A 22,451-nucleotide genomic window follows, 5' to 3' on the forward strand; every position below is an offset into this window, starting at 1 on the left:
TCATCAGAAGATAATATGATGAAACGATGACGAAGGAAAAATGCAGTGCTTGTCACGGATGTTACATTTTTACTATTTTCAAACTCTGTATATTGAAAATGAAATGACTTTTGTCAACTTTTATTATTAGAATCGATTTAGAAGATCAGTATCATTTTACAGAAAGAAAGTTGTTGAATAAAATTTATTATTATTGCAGAAAATAAATAAAAGATTCGTCACGGATGTTATAAGATTTGTGAACTCACTTCACACCTTATTAACAAAAAGTGTAAAACACAGGTCTCTGCCTCAAACAAAAAGAGATTCATTCTCATAGTATACATGTGAAAGCTATGCAAATCTCATGGCATCCAATTAGTTTACAAAAACATAATCGGTAAATATGTTACAGCTGTTTCTTCCATGTCATGGATGTTACAACATTTTGTCAGGATGTTATAGATGAGTTAATGTTCTTCATTTTTCCAGTTTCAAAACAACTGTGACATTTCTAAGTCAAAATATTCACTTGAACTGTATTGTTATTAACCCAAACTACTGAAAATAAGTGGCAGGAATAATATAGTACAGAGTAAAAAGTTCCTTGATCCTGGAACTCTGGAATTAACAGTGCAGACTCTCAAAATATATTTTCTTCAACAATAGCTCCTTGGAAAACATACGTTAACAGCTGATCTCTCTATCAGTAAGTGCTGCAAACTTTAGGGAAACAAAACGGTACCTATTACTCAGCCAAGACCACCTATATTCAATTCCCATAAAACTTGTAAAATATTTTCCATGTGAAAATAAAACATTAGAATATCCAAATTTAGAGCTTTATCTATGTTTTACACTAATAATAAATATGTATGTATATGTATATATCCAATGCCTACCCACTTCACTTTATGTGATAGATGACAGGATTGTGACCTATTTTCTAGTTGTACACCACTTCAGCAGGCCACACTGTACATGATGTGTATCTTGGAGAGTTATGTCGTGTACTAGAGTGAATGTATGTGTAAGTGTTCGTGTAAGTGTAGTGTCTGGAATGAGTGATGATGATGAAGACGAGGAAGGGAGAAGGGAAAACCCGGTGCCAACATGTAGCCTACTCGTGTTGAATAGCTCCAAGGGGGCCGCCAGGCTTAACGTCCCCGTCCAACAGACGAATCATTATCAACAGTGACATATGCCTTCTCTTCATATGCACTACATTGGGATTTAACCCAGTCATATTGGTGCACAATCTAGTGATTAGAAGTTGCGCACTGCCATCTCCCCTAGTCCCGAAGTAAAAATTTTACATGAAAATTTCTGATCCTGTCGGAAATTGAACCTGGGCCGGCAAGTCTGGAGGCAGACACTCTACCACAGAGCTAACTTGGCGGACCTAATAATAAACATATATTTATAAAAAAGACTTTTTCATTGGCATTCCCAGTTCGCCTGGAATGGCTGAAATGTCATTTGTTTATACATTTTAGACCTTTATTTAAATGTTTTATTTACACTGGTTCCAAAATTGAATGATTCAACAATCTCTCTTTTGTCTATTCCAGTTATGGTTCAATGGGAAGATGCATGTGAAATCATAGTTATAGCAAATTTTCCTGCTGAAATAATTTAATGATATCATGTTCAGTTTTATGTGATATTCTATAAAAGTGATTTCTTTTGAAGTGTAATAAAAAATACAGTGTTTACTTTATGTTAAACTCCTCGAAATTATCATTGTTTTGATTTTATCTTAAATATGTTGTGCATATTGTTACAGAAAGAGAAAGACCTAGAACTGACGGCTCGCATTGGGAAGGAGTTGCTTACACAGAACCAGAAGTTGGAAAGCAGTGTTGCAGCTCTTGAGGCTGAACTTAAGCAAGCTAACGAGAAGCTCACACAGCTTAATCATGAGCTGGTCAAGAAGACGGAGCTTATTCAGATCCTTACGAACGATGTGGATGAATCAGGCTCAGAATCAGGTATTGCCACTGTTCTGTGCGTAGTTTTTACGTTTAGAAACACAATAAGAATACTTGACTTAAATTTACAATGCTATAGTTCACACATTACATTAAGAGGAAGTGGTATAAACTCTCTCGCTGTGGTAGCATTTGTGAGAAGTCAGTTTAAATCCAAATTTCCGGGATTGAGAAGAGTTATGTTGCGTGGATGATGGAATGGTGACTGAGAAGAGCAGAAGAATAAAGTGCATAAGATTTGCTGATGGTATGGCGTTGTTAACAGAAGAGGAGATGATACTAAGGGATATGCTACTGGAGCTAAATGACGGCTATGAACAATATAGAATGAAGATAAATGCCAACAAGACGAAGACCATGGTCATAGGAAGAAAAGTAAAGAAGGTAAATTTTCGAATTCTAAAGGAGGCAGTAGAGCAAGTGGACAGCTTCAAATACTTGGGATGTACTATAAGCAGTAACATGAGCTCCTGCCAGAAAGTGAAAAGGAAGATAGCAATGGCCAAGGAAGCTTTTAATATAAAACGGACCATCTTCTGCAGACCTCTAGAGAAAGAATTGAGAGATTAGTGAAGTGATTTGTGTGGAGTGTAACTTTGTATGGGGCAGAAACGAAGTGAAGAGAAACGACTAGAAGCATTTGAAATGTGGATATGGAGAAGAATGGAGTGTATGAAATGAACAGACAGAATAAGAAAGAAGCTGAGTTGAAAAAATGGATGAAGAAAAAATGATGCTGAGACTGATCAGGAAGAGGAAAAGAAATTGGTTGGGCCACTGGTTGAGAAGAAACTTCCTTCTGAAGAATGCGCTGGAAGGAATGGTGAACGGGAGAAGAGTTCAGGACAGAAGAGGATATCAGAAGATAGACGATATTAAGATATATGGATCATATGCGGAGACTTAAGAGGAAGGCAGAAATAGGAAAGATTGGAGAATGCTGGGTTTGCAGTGAAAGATCTGTCCTTGGGCAGAACACTATAATGAATGAATGAAGTGAAATCCAGTTTGTGTCTACAAATCTTTTCGAAAGATGTGAAATGTGCATTCCAGCATTTATTATAAGCCAATAAATTACGTCTGTAATATAAGTCGCGAGATTTTATTGCCAAAAGCTGATGCGCTGAATCACTAATATAAGGGCTGATACTTGCTAATGTATCGTTTTTCGAATGGTGCCATACTAAGCAAAACCTGTTATAAGCAAATTTGGAACAACAAGAGCTGTGAAACATACAGTTAACCAAAACACATTAAAACGCTTACCAATAACTGTTTCATGTAATAGTATCTAATCTTAAAGTTTGTAATATTTAATGTACTGCACATTGATACGATTTCCGCTCCTCTTTTCTCCCTACCTTCTGCCATTTTAGAGAATTTGTAACATTTTATCTGTCCTGTATCACAACAACTGACATTAATCATTACACATTTTAAAGGTCTATGAATTAAAACCTGCAAAAAGTGTGCATTTGATTCTTATATGCTTCTTTAGGTACACCAACAAGCCTGCGCTGCATTAACTTGGAATTCATGCAGCGTCGAATTACAAACCTGGAGGATGAGAACAAACAGTTGCGATCCGAAGCAAGTCAGCTTGCTAGTGAAACCGAGGATTGTGAAATGGCAGAGCAAAAATTGGTTCAAGACATAGCATCACAGCTTGGTAAGTGATTTCTAAAACACATGTATTATGTTACTGTTTTACTCTTCACATTACATTGCATTACATTACATTACAGTTCCTTTATGATATGTCACATAATTTGTAACAGACTTCGTTATAGTAGTAATCTAGGTTTTTGTTGACTCAAGTAAATTGATCAGAAGATTACTTCGTTCCTGACTAAAAGCTGAAACTTATTAAAATTTTTTGTCTTTTTTTCCTGGCTGAGAGCTGATACCTATTAAAAATATATTATATATTGTATACACACTTCTATTAAGCCTGGGGACAGTTCAGTTGCGAACTCCGAAAGTCTTTTGAAGTTGTGTATTTACTCAGATAAGACATTCCTGAGAGGGGTGGGGGAGAGGGAAGGATAGAGCAGTCACTTGTTAAGGAAAATGCTTTTTTTTTTTTTTGCTTGCGTACTAAAATGGAGCAGATAATTTCATTGCTGTTAATTGTAGCATTCCTTAATTTTGTTACAAAAACAAAATGGTTTCTTTAATCAAACAGCGATGCTGTGTGATACCAGACAGTTGGCAGTGGAATTACTTATTTCCTAGCAGCTTTAATTTTTTTGTTGTAAATGGTTTCGTGTGTATATAAAGCAATGGGCATTTCGTGGGTTGTCTGTGGTCCCTGTCCTTATTCAATTCAAATAATGGGCATGTTTGTGACTACAGAATTAACATTTTGTGCAATTGTTTAGCCATGTCATGGCCCATAATCGATGTGAAAGTTATGGTAATCGAGTTTCATGGTAAGTTAGGAATTATATTTGTAGTTTTACACATTTTTATAAAGCTCTCTGTTAAGTTTTTTTATAATGTATTTGTAGATAGATTGCTTATTACTCTTTCAACTGAGTGAAATTGATTTTTTTTTTGGTAGGCTTATGAATAGATGTATTATTTTAGCCAATACGTCTTCTGTTTCATTTTCATTCATCCCACAAAGAGTGTGTATCCATTTTAAGGCATAAAAGTTTTGTCAGTATATTATAACATTATAGTTTTGAAGGATTTCGTAGATTTTTCAATATCATTTATACTTTAATGGTTGATAGTATACTGGGTGTTCATTTCAAAGTGTGTCATGACGTCACTGTTGGTGAGTCAGCGATTTGAAGCGAGTTTCAGCTTTTATGTCAGAGAAGTTGCTTATTAATTAAAGCATTCAATCTGAACTTGAGAACGTGTACGGTATAACTTGAACGTCGTAGCAACAGATGGCGGTCTGTATGGTCTGTGTGCTACCTTAACCTCTTTCGAACTGTGTTTTGCGTGGGTAAGTCATACCCAGGGTATTTGTTATCATCGATTACGTACGGCAACATTCCACAACACAAATCAAATGCTCCATTTCCATGTTGACCGTCGAAGTTAATGTCAACAAATACTGTACGTAAATAATCGTCTTAATCCTCTCCCCATATCCCGACAGTAAGGAAAAAACTCACCTCAGTACGTGTTTCCAAACAGTTCACGTTCCTGCCACTACCGGCGTTACGGTACGTATCGGTAAGTACTTTTCTGAATGAACGCTGTACTTGCTAGGCAACATCTCTGGCACATAGGTAATACGCCTCTGCAGAAGTGTAGAAAGATTGAATTCTCTAGGCTCATCGGCTAGCCACATGACGACATACAGCGAGCCATGACACACTTTGAACTGAACGTGCAGTACTGTCCTGTTCATAAAATTATGTTGTTGTTGATTGTTGGTCCAATACCTAGGCACTCTACAATGAAACTATTCACTGTAATGCACTCCAGCATTTTTGTGCGATGTCATCTTCTTGTAGAAAGGCTGTGCATCTTTTGATGTGTTTCATGTTCATCTCTTTATTTACATCACACAATACACAGGCGAATGTATGGGAAATTCATATCCTATATAGGTGGCTTGCCAAACAATCATGACCTGTTATCAATCTGAACATAGCAACAACAGATTTATTTGGCCTTTGGGTTATTATCTCGGGGTTAGTCAATAGAGTTTCCCAGATTTTATCTTTTGCTTCTTCCGAATTTTGTTGTTTTTGGGCAGATCTGAATTTACCCTTGTATCAAAATATATAAATGTATTCTGGATCATAGTAGAAACCCTCAGTTGAGGGCAGATGATAAATCTTTCTCTCTACAGGAAGAATGTTTGTTTGAGAATCCAATACTACGTCACTGTTATCATTATTATTATTTTGTCATGAATCTGATTAAAACAAAGGTTAAGTGTTAATCAATACTTTTGCTTAAAACAGTGGATAATTGTCAGTTATTTGCTGAGTTTTTGTCATGCTACATCACAAAAAAAGAACAATAAAATTATCAGAGCACAATATCGAATATTGATAATCAGACATGATATGTCATTTTTGCAAAACGAATTTTTTCTACAATTAAAGGCATATCCCCTTCTTTCTTTCTAACTTTCCTCTATTTTATTCTTTTCTTTTGTGTGATGTTACACATTATGCTTTTTTTTTCTCTCTTCAGGGTTTTCATATAATAAACATCTCATTTTAATCTAGTTTCTTTAAAAAGACTGTCTATAATAGTTCTTCCTGTGTGTTGAACACAAGACATAATGTTCTAGTTACAGCTGCTTGTGTCATGTCACTTTAGTCTAAAGAAGACTAATGAATTTTACAGTCAGTCGAAAATAACCTTTGCCATTCAATATTGTATTCGTTGTATCTGAATTGCGTAACTTCATGTGAGACTGTATATAGAATAGTGAACTGAGATGGTTGTACTGATGCACTGCTTTGTATGACTGCGTATCAGAAACATAGGTCATACTTCATCTCGAACAGAGTAATAATCTCTTACATTATTGCTTTACAAATTCTGCTGATACTACCATTAATAGTATAAAACTAAGAGTGTACAACGAATACCCACTTCAATGTGCTTATCTCGCATTGCTGTAGAATTATTTTTTATGTTACAGCTTCTGCTAATATGGAAGTGGATGGTTTAGCAGATGAATTACATCGACAAAAGGAAGAAAATCGTCAGCAACATGAAGAAATTGCTCTATTAACCAGTAAACTAATCCAAAGTGAATCCCAAATACATAAGGTGAGTTCATGTCTTCAAATTGTTCTATTTTCACCATGCATTTTATGTACTATTACTTTTATTTCATTTTGGCTTCATTAATTAGTTATAGTATTCTACTTGCATTAAATTAATAAGACAGATGGAAATGAAACGAAACATTGATATCTCATACCTGTGTGTATGAGAACTAGGGGACAATCATAACAGGTGTTGGATATATCCTCCTTGGGCGTTCAAACACAATTTAATATGGCACTCCATAAAATCTGAGGAGACACCTCCTAGATTTCGTGCTGGATGTTCTCCTGTAAATCCTCAAGTGTAGGTGGTTTGTTCATGTACATATGCTCTTCGAGATGACCTCACAGAAAAAAGTCTGGTGGGGTCAAATCAGGTGACCTTGGAGGCCACAGCCATTTTGAAATGATTCAATCTCAGTCATACGGCAGAGATGTAGCATGTAACCCCATTCTGCTGGAAAGAGTCGAGGCTAACTTGCTCACAAAAGCTTGGAAAATTCATTGTAGACCCCACTTGTCACAGTTTTGTTGAAAAATATGGGTGCCACTGGAATATGGCATAGAACAAGCTGACTTTCTGGTGATGAAGATTTATGTAGCCAGACAAGTGGAACTACTGGTATGCTTCGTCAGTAAACTATGTGTAGTCTAGTATCTCTGGATTATGAGCAGTGAATGTCTGGAAGAATCAACAGCAGTACACCATGCATTTTTCTTCATCTGTCTCATTTCTGTGAACTAGTACTCTTACGGACCATTTTCGCAGCTCTTTGGCATATGCTTCTGAATATTCCAATTTCTTGTGTTAGTCTCCAAAATAAATTAACGTGGAGAAGGCTGTAATCTGTCTGCAACCTCACACACTATTTCTTCAGACATTGTTGGTTTCTCTCTGCCATGTTTCTTTGGTTTGAAGATTTTTCACCAACTTTTTTTAATGCAACATTTTGATGGATCAAGGTCGCCAAACCTTTCCACAAACTTCCTCTGAAAGTTCTCTATGAATCCACTAACCCAATAAGTTTTCACAAGAAACACACACTTATCCACAAAATATTGATAAATGTTCAATGCTTGTTCGTTTTGGTATGACTAGTCACTTTACATGAAAGACTCCACATGCGAACAATGACATGACATCACTTCATTGTTGTCTTTCTGTCCACTGTGTTACCTTATTTCCTTTCTCTTGAATTATTGAGCATGAATGGTTAAAATGCCAATGCATTCCTCCAAATTTTACCAAAATTAGACTGAAAAAATCGGAGCAATCTTCGAGTAGGGACACACTGTATTTTTGCTGATGATTTGACATTTTACCTATATTCAACATGGTGCGAGATTTTTGGGTACTTGCACCATGTCTTTTCTGTAAAAGCACCAAACATTTCTGAGCTGCATATCAATTGCATCATCAGACAAAGCCAAAAGAATGGAGGAACCTACCTGTTATTCAGGACTGAACCAATTAAGTCTTCATGACAGATTCAACAGATGAGTTCCTCACCTTTTCCTGCTTTGATCCATAATACTAAGATACATTTCTAGCAGTTCACTTTTAAAAAATAGACTGATGTACGAATAGTGTATTTCTCTTAATTACGTAGTTTCCTTGAATTGCAGCTAACGGCAGAGAACGAAGACTTGACCTCCAACCTGCACATCACACGGGATAATCAGAACCAATTGGCTAGTGAACTGGCAGATCTGAAAGATCGTTATGCTGAAGTCCTGAGTTTGCTTCGTGATACGCAAGAACAACTGCGTCGACAAAGAAGAAAGGGCATGCCACAAGCTCGCGGAGGACTCTTCTCTTCCCTTGGACCTGCTCCCAACCCTGACTCTATTGCTTCAGAACTGGAAAGTTCTTTATACTCAGAACTTAGTCTAGACTCGGGAATTGGTGCTGATCACAGAGATAAGGGGTGAGTTTGCATGCTTATTTCATAAATTGGAATCATACTTCATATCTCGTGAAACACAGTCTTTTGCTGGGTCACATGGTTGTTGCTTATATACACATTTTCATCTGTGCACATAAATGCAAACCAGTAGTAGTGTTACAAAAAATATATATTTTATTTTTCTTATATTTCTGTTCTATTCCTTTGCGTTAATTGTTTCACTAGTTGAGATGCAATTGTTTTAAGAGTGCACAAAACTGCTTTTAAGGATGCTAAATAGGTCGGACTATATGAAGAGAAAGTACTTTTCAGAACAGATATTATTAAATGATAAGTATATCACCGCTATTACGAAGCACTGACTAGGCCTACTTTACATCACTATTATACACCATCTCTGCAGCACGGAAATCACTTACAGCATATAACATTAAATGAGACTTTTCTTCATTATCTTTGTCATTATTTTAGTCGCTAATATCAATATCCACCACAAGGAAAATATGGCGCGAAGGGCCAAGGCCAATCAGTCGACTGCTGGCCTCACATCCACATGCTTCAGCAGAGGTGAACGATCATTAAACCAGAGCAGAGGTATCATGTTGTTAGAAAGATGATTCCCCCAGTCATTATAGCTGGTTTTCGTAACCAGATTTCACTAGCTCCCCAAATTCATCACATTGCTGAGTGGACAGCGGTCTTATGCACTAGCCGAAATGTCATACGAAAATGTCTTTCCCCATGTAGACTCTAACCAGCGCGCATTCTGCAATGTGAGTCCAGACACGATGCCTACACTTATGACTAACCTTTGTTTCACAAAGTCTTTGAAATAGATACTCAAGTCACAGTTTAAACAATAAGAAATTCGACTTTCTGCCTAGCAGAGGTCTATTACTTCTGATCATTAGCTCAAAAAATGTAAATTATGTTTTATTTAACGACACTCGCAAATGCCGAGGTTATATCAGTGTCGCTGATGTGCTGGAATTTTGTCCTGCAGAAGTTCTTTTACATACCACTAAATCTAGTGACATGAGCCTATCGCATTTAAGCACACTTAAATGCCATCCATCTGGGCCAGGATCGAACCCACAATCTCAGGCACAGAAAGCCAGAGCTATACTGCCTGTGCCACCCAGGGCGACCATTAGCTCAATATTGCGTGATTAAAGTGTTGCTAAGTCCCGATCTTTTTTTTTATTTCAGTAATGCTGCACTCTTATTCAGAACCTCAGTTACACTGAAAGCAGAATCAAATGTATCAAAGGCATGCCGCAAAAGTAGGCCTATTATAAATTAGCGAGAATAATATAATTCAATAAAGCAGTGCCGTCAGTGTCGTTTCACTATTTTTTACAATTTAATTAACATTTAATTGAAAAGTGTATTGAAATGTATATAATTAATATAAAATTCAAGCGCTCCAGATTGGACCATAACCATTTCTTACAAGATAGAATGAAAACGTTCCTGAAATTCACGAACCAGAACGCCATTCTGGTCTGCTCTGGTCCATTTTGAGCTCTGCACTCCATATACCGTAATATTAAGATAAGATGTCAGTCTTAATTACCATCAGGCGTGGCTCGTGCTATATGTTCAGTGGTTCATTGAATCCCCTATAATTTTCGTTTTAAAAAATCTTATTCTCTTTCACTCATAAAACCGTGAATATATGTTTTAGTGTTAATCTGCATGCCAAAATTTGGTTGAATTGCAAGTTATTGCCAAGTAGGATTGAACACCGTGCCGACTGGTTTCAGTGAAGGAGCGGTGAGGAAGTGAGGGAGTGTTAAATGGCTGTTACACACAGTGAAGTTGCTACAACATACTTGTAGCAATAGACGGACAGAGACAGGAGTAGAAGTTTCTACTAGACTGCCATGCTGAAGGGCGACCACTACTCGCACCCTCGTCTTTTTCTACGCAATCTCTGTCCTTTTCACCCCTATAGCTAGGAATGTGATTTTGCTGTGATTATTTTACCTATATTTCGGTGCTTATTTTATCATGATTTCGATTATTATTTCATGGAAATAAGAAAGTTTGGGCTAATATTTCATGAAGATAAGAGTTAGGATATGGCATACAAAATTATTATGTGCAATAACATATAGAAATCCAGTTGGTATTTTTAAATGTTACAAATTTCCTGGTACTTACAATATTATGAATATTAAATTACATAAATCTAACATCGTAACTACGAAGCTATTTCGTTGAAATCATTAGATTTTGCAGTTAAATGCCATTTGTTTTCTAGAGTACCTTCGTGAGATATGTGTTTTTTGCGAATACAATCAATTTTTCAGATATTTTGCGTACAGTTTCTTTAATACCAAAAAATCACACCTCTGTCTATAGTCTAGACATTCCTCATTCAAGAACTGCAGTTGTGCTGTGTACTTAAGAGAGGTTTAATATTGCAAAATATATTGATTTTTCCGAATTATTTGAACCCCTAAGAAAAGGAAGTTGGTCACAAGCCGCCAATGATTACCATTGAGATTCATGAAACAGAGGGAGGTACAACTCGAGTGCTTTTTCTATCTTGGCACTAGAATGACGTATTGCAGTCAACACCATGCTTCAGTTGCTTTTATCCCTGAGAAATTCCTGGTAATCAGTTTTAAATATGCTGAATGATTATAGAAGTTACAACAAAATAAAAAATTCCGCGTTTACCTAGACTTGAAATAAGGATTTCTCACTCTACTGGCAAAGCAAATCGGCTCCACATCATTATATAAGTTTTATCTACATCATTTTCAAAAGTTAAACGTAAATCTCACAAATGGAAATTGAATATAACCGAAAACATGTGAGAAAGTCTACTGCTTCAACAAATTTTGAGAAATTACTTAGATAATTTGTGTAATTTTAAATATATATGACACTAACAGACCATGGTTGTCTTGCACCAGGTCGAACTACAAAAAAGTTTTCGAAACTGTTCGTTGTGCATCCCGAGGATCTTCGAGCAGTACTGGGGGAAGTCCTGTCCACCACTTATATCCTACTACCCCTTCAGCACGTCTTCCATCAGGGGTTGGTAGCACAATGCTGCAGACCACTGCTACTTCTTCATCAGGTGGACCACGCATGAGTGCTTTTGTGCCTGTTTCTTCTGGAAATATACCACAATCCATGAGGCCCAACTTTAGAATGGGCGGTGGATCTGTGTATAGCAGTTCACTGAGCTTCCCAAGCATGGACTCCCAGCACAGTGATTCAGAATTTTCAGTGGTCACAGACACGAGTGATGAATGCTACCCGTAAGTATACATTATTTTTCAGTACAACTTGCAAATATGCTTATAAATTATATAAGTATGCACTTGAAATTGTGTTGTGCATTTTAATTTGCAAAACGTAACTTCTGTTGCCAATTTATTAAATAATTAAGTCCATCATTAAAAGCACAGCTATTTTCAGCACAAAATCAGTGCAACATCTTACAAAACGTCCCTGCAGTTTTCCATGGAATTACTTTTATGATCATATGGCTAATTTATTTGTTTTCATATAAAGACCATCTCACAACAGTGTTTCAGGTAGACTTCTGTAGATTACTTCATAAGCATCGAAATGAAATTCTGTTTTCTTATAGTAAATAATTCCACAGAAATAAAGCAAGAAATAAAGTGCAAATACAACTTTCGAATCTAAAACACTACCAAGCATTTATAAGAATGAGGGAATCTCTTAGGGATTACTTTTTGTTTCCGTAAATAAGAGTTTTCCTTAAAAGGGGGTTTACATAAAATGGAGAAGAAAGGCTAAAATAACTAGTACACTGGGCTGCAAAAGAAATGCCAAGTCGAAGTCACTATTGATTTGAAATATCATGTTACGAGGACTTCACTTAGGAAACAATACAGTATGAAACATAAGTGGTTGTATATATCGATTGTAACAATGACAGCATCCATGAATAATAAGGAAAGCTGTGGAATACCATATAAACTGCATATTCACTATTTTCCGGTAGTATTCTTATTAATGTTGTAAATAAAAGTGTATGAATATGAATAATTTCAAATCAATTTATATTAAATAATAAAGTGAACATGTTATAAAAATGTTATATATTCATAGATAAACACCACCTGGAAAATTGCGAAGCTTTTCTTGTTCTTCCCAACGTCACAGAAAAATACTGGACTGCAAGATGGCTGATGGCTTCATTGCCATGATAACAGAGCATTGGCTACCAACCAACCAACCAACCAACCAACCAACCATGTTATGAAAGTCATATTTACATGCTTTTATAAAGCTAATCTCAGGAAAATAGTTTTCCACCTCGCCATGTTTGCTAAAGTCCCCAGAAAACGATATATTTTTGTATTGGCATTTCTTTTGCAGTCCAGTGTACTAATGTGTGCTATGTACCAAATATTGTAATCATTTAATTAGGCCTATAATTAGTATTTATTATGAATTTCATTATAATATTTTCTAACTCTTCAAATGGTGAGGCATGAATGTTTTTCCATTTGGTTGAATCCGAACCACACTAAAACTCGTCATTGAAAATTTATTCTTTCTTTATCATTATTCCCCATAATGAAGTAATTGCCAAACCATGCTTTTTTGTCATATGTGTTAGTGTTATTTGAGGATTAGCCTCAACATCCCTTATTATATTCGCTTTCTGTCCCACAGTTAATTTCTTCTGTTTAGCCACAATTATAACAATAAATAAACAGCATAAACTACTGTAGGTTGATGTTTAGGTTCCGAAACTTCAACTTACAAAACCTATCAAGTCGGTTCCGAAACATCATCTTACAAAACGTATCAAGTCCCCCCAGCGTATAAAACGGGGTGACTAGATACGCTGAGGGGACAGGTCCCTTCACCAGGAAATCACATTGAGACAGTCGCATCATTGTTAATCATGTCAGTAACTGTCATTGTCTGAGTGGCGTTGTTTTACAAGTGTTCTGTTTATAATGACTCAAAAGAAAAGTGTTCTTGGTATAAAAATATAAATGGCACTCAGAAGCAATACTTTCTTAGAAGTTAGCAATTGAAATAAAAAAAAAAAGCATGTGATGACATTATGGTAAAATATCGCATGTTTACTTTCAGTAGCAACATATAAATAAAATTTATTTATAAATACAGTGAAACCTTGATTTCATGTTTTTGAACGGACTACTTAAAATGAATGCAATATCATATTAACACAGTATAGAAAAATAAACATTCTAACTTCGCAAAATACTTGTTTAATAACTGTAGATAGGTAGATAAAATGGGGGAAAATGTATTTACTTAAGGTTATAAAGAACAATAATAAAATCATTACAGTAATTACGATCTATAATAAAATTTACTTCTTCCACATAAGGTACCGTAGTTTTTTTAATAAACCCTGTATACTTCATTTTCAACACTATTGGGGACATTCATTACATTATCATCACAATCAAATGTCATTAGGTATTTCGTAGCATTCTTCATATGGCACACCAGCTTCTAATAGATCCCTTTCATCTTCTGTCATGTTTAATTTTATTGCACTTTCAACCCAAAGAGACCCACTTTCATCCTTAGTAAATATATATTATTTTGTGAAAACGAATATTGTTGAGTCTGTGATTGCGTTCCAAGCCATTGCAATTGAATGCGGAGCATCCAGAACATTTACCTTAATCAGAGTTACATTACAAATCAACTTGTTGTCAATTGCACATATTGTTTTTCTCACAAGATTTTTGCGGTAATATTTAAATGACCTAATTGTACTTTGATCAGTGTAGAATAATCAGTAATTGGTAATTGAAAGCTTAGTCTGAAAGTAAAATCAAGGTATTACACAAAAATTTAGAACTTAAAATTAAGAAAGATTTAACATTGTTTTTATGTTAGTTTCAGTGGCACTTTTGAAATCGGACATACAAATAAGGAAAACGTAAAATCAAGAAATATAAAATACATGTTTCAATGTAACTGGGTTGAAATTTTGGAATTCTCGCTATAACATGAGCTTAAAAGATTCTAATGATCATCGTTTTGAAAATAACAAAACTTGTCAGGAACTAATTAACAGTAATCAAAATTCTACTCAAAAGAACAACTATAGTGTCAAGAGTTAGCTACTAATTGTAGATGTGTTGGTATTTTGTGTAGTGTGAAATTTTAATTGTGTGAATCTGGACTCATGCTCTCAGGGGAGCAGCCAGGCCGGGTGTGCCAGGAGTACCAGGTGCTGCTGATCTCGAAGCTGCTCTTCGTCGCCTCACTCCTGCGGAAGTGTTGGCACGACGGGCTACTCTGGGTGCTGGTCTTACATACACAGGATATGATTATCCTGATGGCCCCCAGACCCCGCCAAACTACCTCCCCTACGGTTGCCGTACACCAGACAGCATCATGTCCACAGGCAGCAGTGGGCTTAGTGGCTTTAGTGGCCACAGCACAGGCAGTTGGAAACTTCCAGAGAAGTTACAGGTAGATGATCTGTCTCTTTGATGGAAAATTAGATGATATCATATAATATCGGCCTCTTTTTGTTCATATCTAAATAAGACATACCATTAATACATGGCTCAAGTATTGGGTTTTCTATGTTAGAGACAATTGAAATTCCAGTGAAATTTAAAATTTTTTATAAACACATTGTGTTCAGGGAACGTTGAATATTCTGTTTCTCCTCCATTATTCCATCATCTACCCTTAATAATCATCATCATCATCATCATCATCACAGTTACTATCATTACCCTGGCGAAGTGTATATCCACTTTCAGTTATGGGGATGCGCTACTGAGTTTTGGTCAATTGTGGTAATTTTATTCACTTTTGAAATATTATGCCAAAAAAAAAAAAACAAAAAAAACAAAAAACAAAAAAAATTGTGGTTTCTTGAGGTATACTGCAGTGAAGATTTATCTGATATCTTTATTCTGAGTTACAAATTCAGTTTGTCTCATATAAGTGGTCACTATATTCAGAATGCCTATTATAAACTTTAAAAGTGATTTTACCACAAATGATAATTTTTACATTTTAACTTGACTATTACACTCTTACTACGTCATACTACTTTTGACCAATAAAACGGTACGAAAGGACGTATTTCAACCAATCATGGCTGCTTATCGCACAATTTTATCGCGTCCCTAGCATTTGTTTGGCGGCCGGGTAGCTCAGTTGGTAGAGCAGCTGGCTACGGACTGGAAGGTCCAGGGTTCGATCCTAGGTGGTGACAGGATTTTTTCTCGTTGCCAAACTTTCAGAACGGCCCCGAGGTTCACTCAGCCTCCTATAAAATTGAGTACCGGGTCTCTCCCGGAGGTAAAAGGCGGTCAGAGCGTGGTGCCGACCACACCACCTCATTCTAGTGCCGAGGTCATGGAAAGCATGGGGCTCTACCTCCATGCCCCCTAAGTGCCTTCATGGCATGTTACGGGGATACCTTTACCTTTACCCTAGCATTTGTTTAATTTTATCGCGTCCCTAGCATTTGTTTCTTTGTTTGCCAACATTTCAAACTGCACTGGTCTGGCCGTCAAAAAACAGAAAATTACAAACCACTCCAGTCGATGCACATCACTTTCAAATATGACTCGCATTTTGGCATTCAAGAACAAGAATTAATAAAGATCACTGGTCATATATGAAGAGCACCATTCGGAAATCCTGAATGAGTTGAGAGATACACCATGTACACCAACAAGTTCACTTCTTTTACGCACACGTCCAATATAACATCAACTGAACCACCAACCACCAAAACATTCAAATTTGAAAATTGTACTTTCAATAATTGTTTCTTTTAAAATTATTCATGTTTATTTTTTATTTCATCATCGTTAATTAAAACGTTTGTTTATTTCATCATCCCTAATTAAAACTTTTCTAACACTTGTTTATATTATTTAGGTTATGTTTGTTATAGCTTCTGCTATATATTATGGATAGTCACGTATCAGAGATTGTTTAATACTAACAAGTAAGATTTATTGAAAATCATCTGTCAAGTGACGTTGATTACTGGGATCCGGATGATAGAAATGGAATGCAAATGTTTTAATAAAAATGAAACTGAATCAACAAAGCCTTCTTGACTAGTAACAGTCCACAGAGTTCAATGATGATTCCATAGTTGGCACAACTGATACCGGTAACAAGAAAACATCATCATAAAACACTACTGCCATCTAGCGTAATGTTGAGATGGTACAATAATACATTTGAAGACAGTTGTATTTTCGTAAGCCAATTAATATTTTATTGTACACTTTGTTACTTCTAATCTTTATATAGCCTACTTTCTTCTAATCGTGTAATAGTCAATTAAATCCCACTCGAGTTTTGATTTTCTCTAGATAAATCAAAACCTCTAGTGAGATTACTGTTGATAAAAATAAGAATCTCCTGAATGACTCCACCTAGAGTAATGAAACTTTGCACACTTATTTTGTGCATGAAATTCTGCATTCATGTATAAATTTTTATATTGAGCAGTGAAGTTGGAAGAAAGGTTCTAAGTAATTTTTCTTTTAATGAAATATTTATTTATTTATTCGAATGACAGGTACATAGATAATGTATCTTTGACCTAATCACAACCTCAAGATTAAAACAATAAAACTTGATACAACTTAAAATTAAATCTGAAAAAGTAACTAAACAAAATTCTTCTTGCTTCCCATTATCTGGCACATTCTCAGCAAATTTAGAGCTGGGCAGCATTGGAGATGATCTCTATTCATCGTTTCTTGAAGGTCACAAAAGGTGCAAGTTGGATTTTGATAAATACCGAAGCGGTGGAGATTAAATATATTGACCAAAAAAAAACAGTGCATCATTTCATTATAGGGAGTCATAGCTTCATTTTAATCTTTTATGAAATTGATTATCTTTATGTGAGGTCCAGATAAATGTTTACTAAAATAGAAATTATTTTAAATTTAAAAAAATATATAACAAATTTTTATGTGAGCACATTTTTGAACATGAAAATGCGGGTCAAATTGTGCAAATGTATTTCAGCAATATCTAACTGATGTAAAATTTTCAAGAAGATGCAAAGGAAATTGTGTAAATTACAAAAACTCCGTAGTGCTTTGCCGTAATCCTGCATGAGGGCATTTTGTCAATATAACAAGTCAAATGTGCATCATAGAATTAAAATAATCTAAACATACGATTCAAAATCAAGTTTTCGTTGTCATTACATTATCGTCATCATAATCTTCATCTTCTTCTTCTTCTTTTTCTTCGTCTTCTTTTTTGTATTCGTCATCACAATCACTTTTACCATCACCTTGCTAATGCATCTTGGGTAATATCTATGGCAGCAAAGTGATTTACAGCATCAATTTATTACTCATATAGAGAATAACCATTGAATTGTGAAAAAATTTAAAATGTTATTGTCGTCATCCCATTTATCTCTATTTTAATTTCAGTATTTAAAATGTTTGTTTGAATTTAGAAGACTGCGTAGTAATTTGCAAAATGAACAGAATATGAAAGCGAGACTTGATAATAGAACATTTGTTGAGTGATGTAGTATATCTTTAGCAGACAGGATGCTGGCACTAATCATAATGGTCAGACTTAACGTAGTGAACTTTTCTGTATCTATTTTTGATTGTTAACTTGTCATTCTTTCTCTGTGAAGCCTAACTAATAATAGGTTGTCACTGAAGTGTGGATCCTCGTTGATTTAAGAAGAGGAAGGATAGAGAGTGAGGGATAATTTCACTCATTATCTTACAAAGCTTAATTTCAGATGGAAGGGAATAGTATAAAAAGGGATACTGTGACATCATTACATTTCACTATGTACCCCATGTTTGAGAAACTTTCTTTTAGTAGAAGTAAATTAGTTAATTAGTTATAATACTTATAATCCACTCATTTTAACTGTAATTCTAATTCAATATGAACTGTTGAATTATCTAGATCTTTTATTAATTGTTTTAAAGTAACAACATGTCTGTGTACATGTGAAACAGATGATGGAAGTGAGAGTAAAATTAACTATTCAGTATGAAACTCTCTTTGCTGCCTTCCGGCATTTCCGTGGTGCATCATGGGAGATGGAACTGTATCACACCAAGATATGGTGATCTCCATGACAACAACGATTAAAATAGCAATTGTTGGAATGCTGGGATTTGGAGCCACACTCCAGCATGGAAAACCAATACTCTAGCCATTTCGGTAATGGTTCATCATATTTATTAAGTAGTACTGTAATACCGAAAATGAAGTGTACGAGAAGTTTAGAATAAATTAAGTTTATTTTCATACTCCACTTTCATGTGGATAATCTAGATAATAATGTTAAAATTGTGCATAATTTTATACGTACTTACTGAGGCAGAAGATAAGAATTATTGTGATTTGTTTTAGTAACCACGCCGCCCTCTTTTCAGATTGTTAAGCCTCTAGAAGGATCATTAACATTGGCCACATGGTCTCAACTTGCGACTCCAACATTGGGTGGGCTTCTAGACGAAAGACCTGGTGTAAAAATCCGTGGTGGACGACCATTAGAAGATCTAGGTCTAGAACTGTATTCTCTCTCGGATCTCGAAGAGGATGAAGAGAGTGTTAACCCTGGCAAGAGCTTCCAAAGCACTGGTTCTGTATACACGTACTCGAACAGCACAGTGCTTCACCTGGACGACAATACCAGTGTCACTCCCAGGTAAGGGTTCATAAAGTAACATGCTTTGGAGATTATAGTTCCCAGTATCTTACGTGATTTGGTGCTTAATGGTGGATAATAAATGTGTGTTATGGTGCAAGAAGGGGAAAGAAAGAAAGAGTGTGTGACAGGGAGCTGTGTGTACATGCAGGTGCACTTGTGCATGGTGCAAGTCCTATACCGTGTGGACGAGACGAAACGCCACTGCTTAATCGAATGTCTAGCGGCCTCCACATGCTATAGGAGTCGCCTTCCTACCATCAAAGCACAATAGTAATATGCGGTATGATAAAAACAAAAAAAGCTTACTGCCAAAGCGATAGTAACATGTGGTACAATAAAAACATAAAAGCTTACCTCATTCTTGGACTGATTGAAGGTACCAATTACAAAAATGAATCCTAGCTGCGTCGTCAGGGGCCAAAAGCTGGTGCACTACACAGGTTTTGTATGGTTTTAACTTTAATAGTTTAGTAGCGAGTTGAACAGATGTTTTAGACACCCCTACTTGTTGTGCTAAACGGCGCAAAGATTTGTGAGGGCTTTGCTCTAACTGAAAACCTATTTCGTCCAATTTCTCCTCTGTTAATAAATGTTTATTCACACGAGACTTCTTATTTTGGACAGATCCTGTCTCTCTGTACTAGTCTGTATATTGTTTTATCTGGCACAGGGAAATCCGGAAATTGACTACGGAACTTATGGCGACACCTTCTCCATGAAGACTTTTTTGCGAAAGTATTACAAATAAAAGTGTGTTGTTCTGTACTTTACCTCATGACACAACTTACACACTCGGCACTCAGCACAAAACTGAAAACTGCTTTCTGCAATATTTTGTTGCGTGGGATCTTTTAGTCCGAGAATATTCTCTCGATTGTTGCACATGTATAAGTAAATTGGTGGACGCATTACTACTGCGCACAAGAACGGTTAAAAATTGATGAATTATTGCTAGATTTCTGTTAATCATTTAATAGACTTTACGAACTAATTCATATGTATTTTGCATGGGATCTAGTCCGAGAATAACAGGGCCATAAACTCGGGAGCAGGTAGTGACACTCCGGCGACTAGTTTTCTGTTACTTTGGTGACGTTTCGTCTTGTCCATCTGGTAGTTATTGTAACTACAGCAGAAATGCATTATTTGGGCACCATATAGGTCAACCTCTTTAGTCGTGAAGTCACTAGCAGCTAACTTAATAGCAAGTGTTAAAATAGCATTTTTCTCAAAAATGTTATATCAAGGTCCAAATCTGTACTCTTTCACTGACTCTTAACTCTAACCAAAATAACTTGATTTCACAAACCTGGTTTTGATGATGACACCACTAATGTCAAGTTTTTGATATTTCATTAGATGTAATGTGTGCACGTGATTGTGTATGTGCTAGCCTGTATAAGCTTGAAGTTTGATGAATAAAAAATCTCAGTTCAACTATGTGTACTCATATACACCTCACAGTTATTCAACAATTATTCATCATTATGCCAGGTTTGAGGAATCTGATGTTAAAGTCACCTTCAGGTATTTCCCATGCTTACTTGCTTTTTGGAACATTTACCATAAGAATTCCATGGAGTTGATCTAGTAGGATCTTCAGATATTTCCCATGCTTACTTGCTTTATGAAACATTTACCATAACAATTCCATGGATTTGATCTAGTAGGACAATAATAGAGTGCTATAATTTTCTGTTGCTTTCTACATCAGTGAATTATGGAGATACAGTGAAATAGTTGCATGAGAAAATTCCTTCTCCAGTATTTCCCCTAATGGATGTTTGCAATCACTTAATTTTTTTTTTTACATTTTGTCACAGTAATGAATTAGTTCTTTTATTGATAAATTCGTTCACTGACTTACATTGTGCAACCATATATTTTTGTAGGTGCATCATTTTACTAAGATTTTCCTTTCATTAAAGATTCCACTTTGGTTCACTGAGATTTGAACCTAGTTCCCTGACGCTTGCTATTCAGTCAGTGCACTGTTCAACTGAAAGTACGTCTGACTGTTATATCAGTATAACGAAATGATTCTTTTACAGTGTTCGTGGCAGTCAGATGTGCACAGTGGCTAGCTCAAGGCAGGTAACGGCCCCCCAGACACCTGTTGCCCTGAGTCGAAGAGGGTCGACCTCCACCTTCTCAACCACACTAGGCCTAGCAAAGATGCTCAACGAGCGAGGTATTAAGGCTGTTACTCCATCTGCAGTGGCGACTCCATGTGGCGATAGGAGTTTCAGCCCAACTGCTACCCCTTGCAACAGTCCAGATGGTACACCACCATCTTCACCTCCACCATCACCACCTCCATTCAACCCTCTTAAATTCCCAGGTATGAAACTGTTACAACTTCTATTGCATCAATTTTACAAAATATGGCTTGCAATAGTGGATCCTAATTGGCTTCGTATTACTGTCACAATGCTCAGAATTTGTGTGGCAAATACCAGCCTGAAAACTGTACTTATTCGTACATAGAAAGTACCTCGAAAATGTTTTACATTGCAATGGCAGTGGTTTAGGTCGTTCTTTGCACGAATTTCTGAAAACTTGTAAACATAACCAACCATCTCATTGTGTTACTGCTGTTGTGGTTGGAAATGTTGTTTCAGAGGATTTATCTGAACGAAACATACTCATAAAATACAAATTAAATATAAGCATTGATCTAAGATGTACCTACTGATGCATAGTCATTCAGGACCTGCATGTCAGGTTGACATGTGTCTACAGACTAATACTAAATAAAGGCTAACTCCTAAAGGAATATAATCGCCTAAATCATATCTACGATTCATGTTGTAAGTCAGACTCACTTTAAGCCACAAAGAAAAAGTCCTTCATTGATTTGTTGTTATTCATTGGCAGGTTTTTTGAGCAGTGGTGCAGACCTTCTCAGAAGAACACTCACAGGAGACTATGATCGACAAGCTCTCAAAGCACATAGCAAAACTAAACGCAGCAAAATGGCTTTATCTCGATCTGAAAGAAAGGTGAGTCTATTGATTTGATAATGTACGTCTGTTTGTTTGTTCCTTCATTCGTTTGTTCGTTCATTAATTCATTTGTCCATTCTTACAATACATAACCTCGTGTGTCAGATTGGGATCTTATCCTTTCGCAAATT

The 22,451-nt window shown here is 36.0% G+C and overlaps 1 protein-coding gene across 9 annotated transcripts in view; it reads left to right on the forward strand.

Moving 5' to 3' along the window:
- Positions 1 to 22,451, forward strand: part of milt (trafficking kinesin-binding protein milt) — a 344,681-nt gene that overhangs the window by 309,441 nt on the left and 12,789 nt on the right. For all 9 annotated transcript variants that reach the window (XM_069833015.1, XM_069833017.1, XM_069833019.1 and 6 more), the window contains 9 exons: positions 1,766 to 1,970; positions 3,469 to 3,639; positions 6,595 to 6,725; positions 8,351 to 8,652; positions 11,559 to 11,909; positions 14,817 to 15,096; positions 19,038 to 19,312; positions 21,367 to 21,656; positions 22,193 to 22,317. In XM_069833015.1, the coding sequence (XP_069689116.1) occupies positions 1,766 to 1,970; positions 3,469 to 3,639; positions 6,595 to 6,725; positions 8,351 to 8,652; positions 11,559 to 11,909; positions 14,817 to 15,096; positions 19,038 to 19,312; positions 21,367 to 21,656; positions 22,193 to 22,317 (2,130 nt within the window). The remainder of the gene's footprint in view (positions 1 to 1,765; positions 1,971 to 3,468; positions 3,640 to 6,594; positions 6,726 to 8,350; positions 8,653 to 11,558; positions 11,910 to 14,816; positions 15,097 to 19,037; positions 19,313 to 21,366; positions 21,657 to 22,192; positions 22,318 to 22,451) is intronic.

This window comes from Periplaneta americana, chromosome 8 (genome assembly GCF_040183065.1).
Source record: "Periplaneta americana isolate PAMFEO1 chromosome 8, P.americana_PAMFEO1_priV1, whole genome shotgun sequence".
NCBI lineage: Eukaryota > Metazoa > Arthropoda > Insecta > Blattodea > Blattidae > Periplaneta > Periplaneta americana.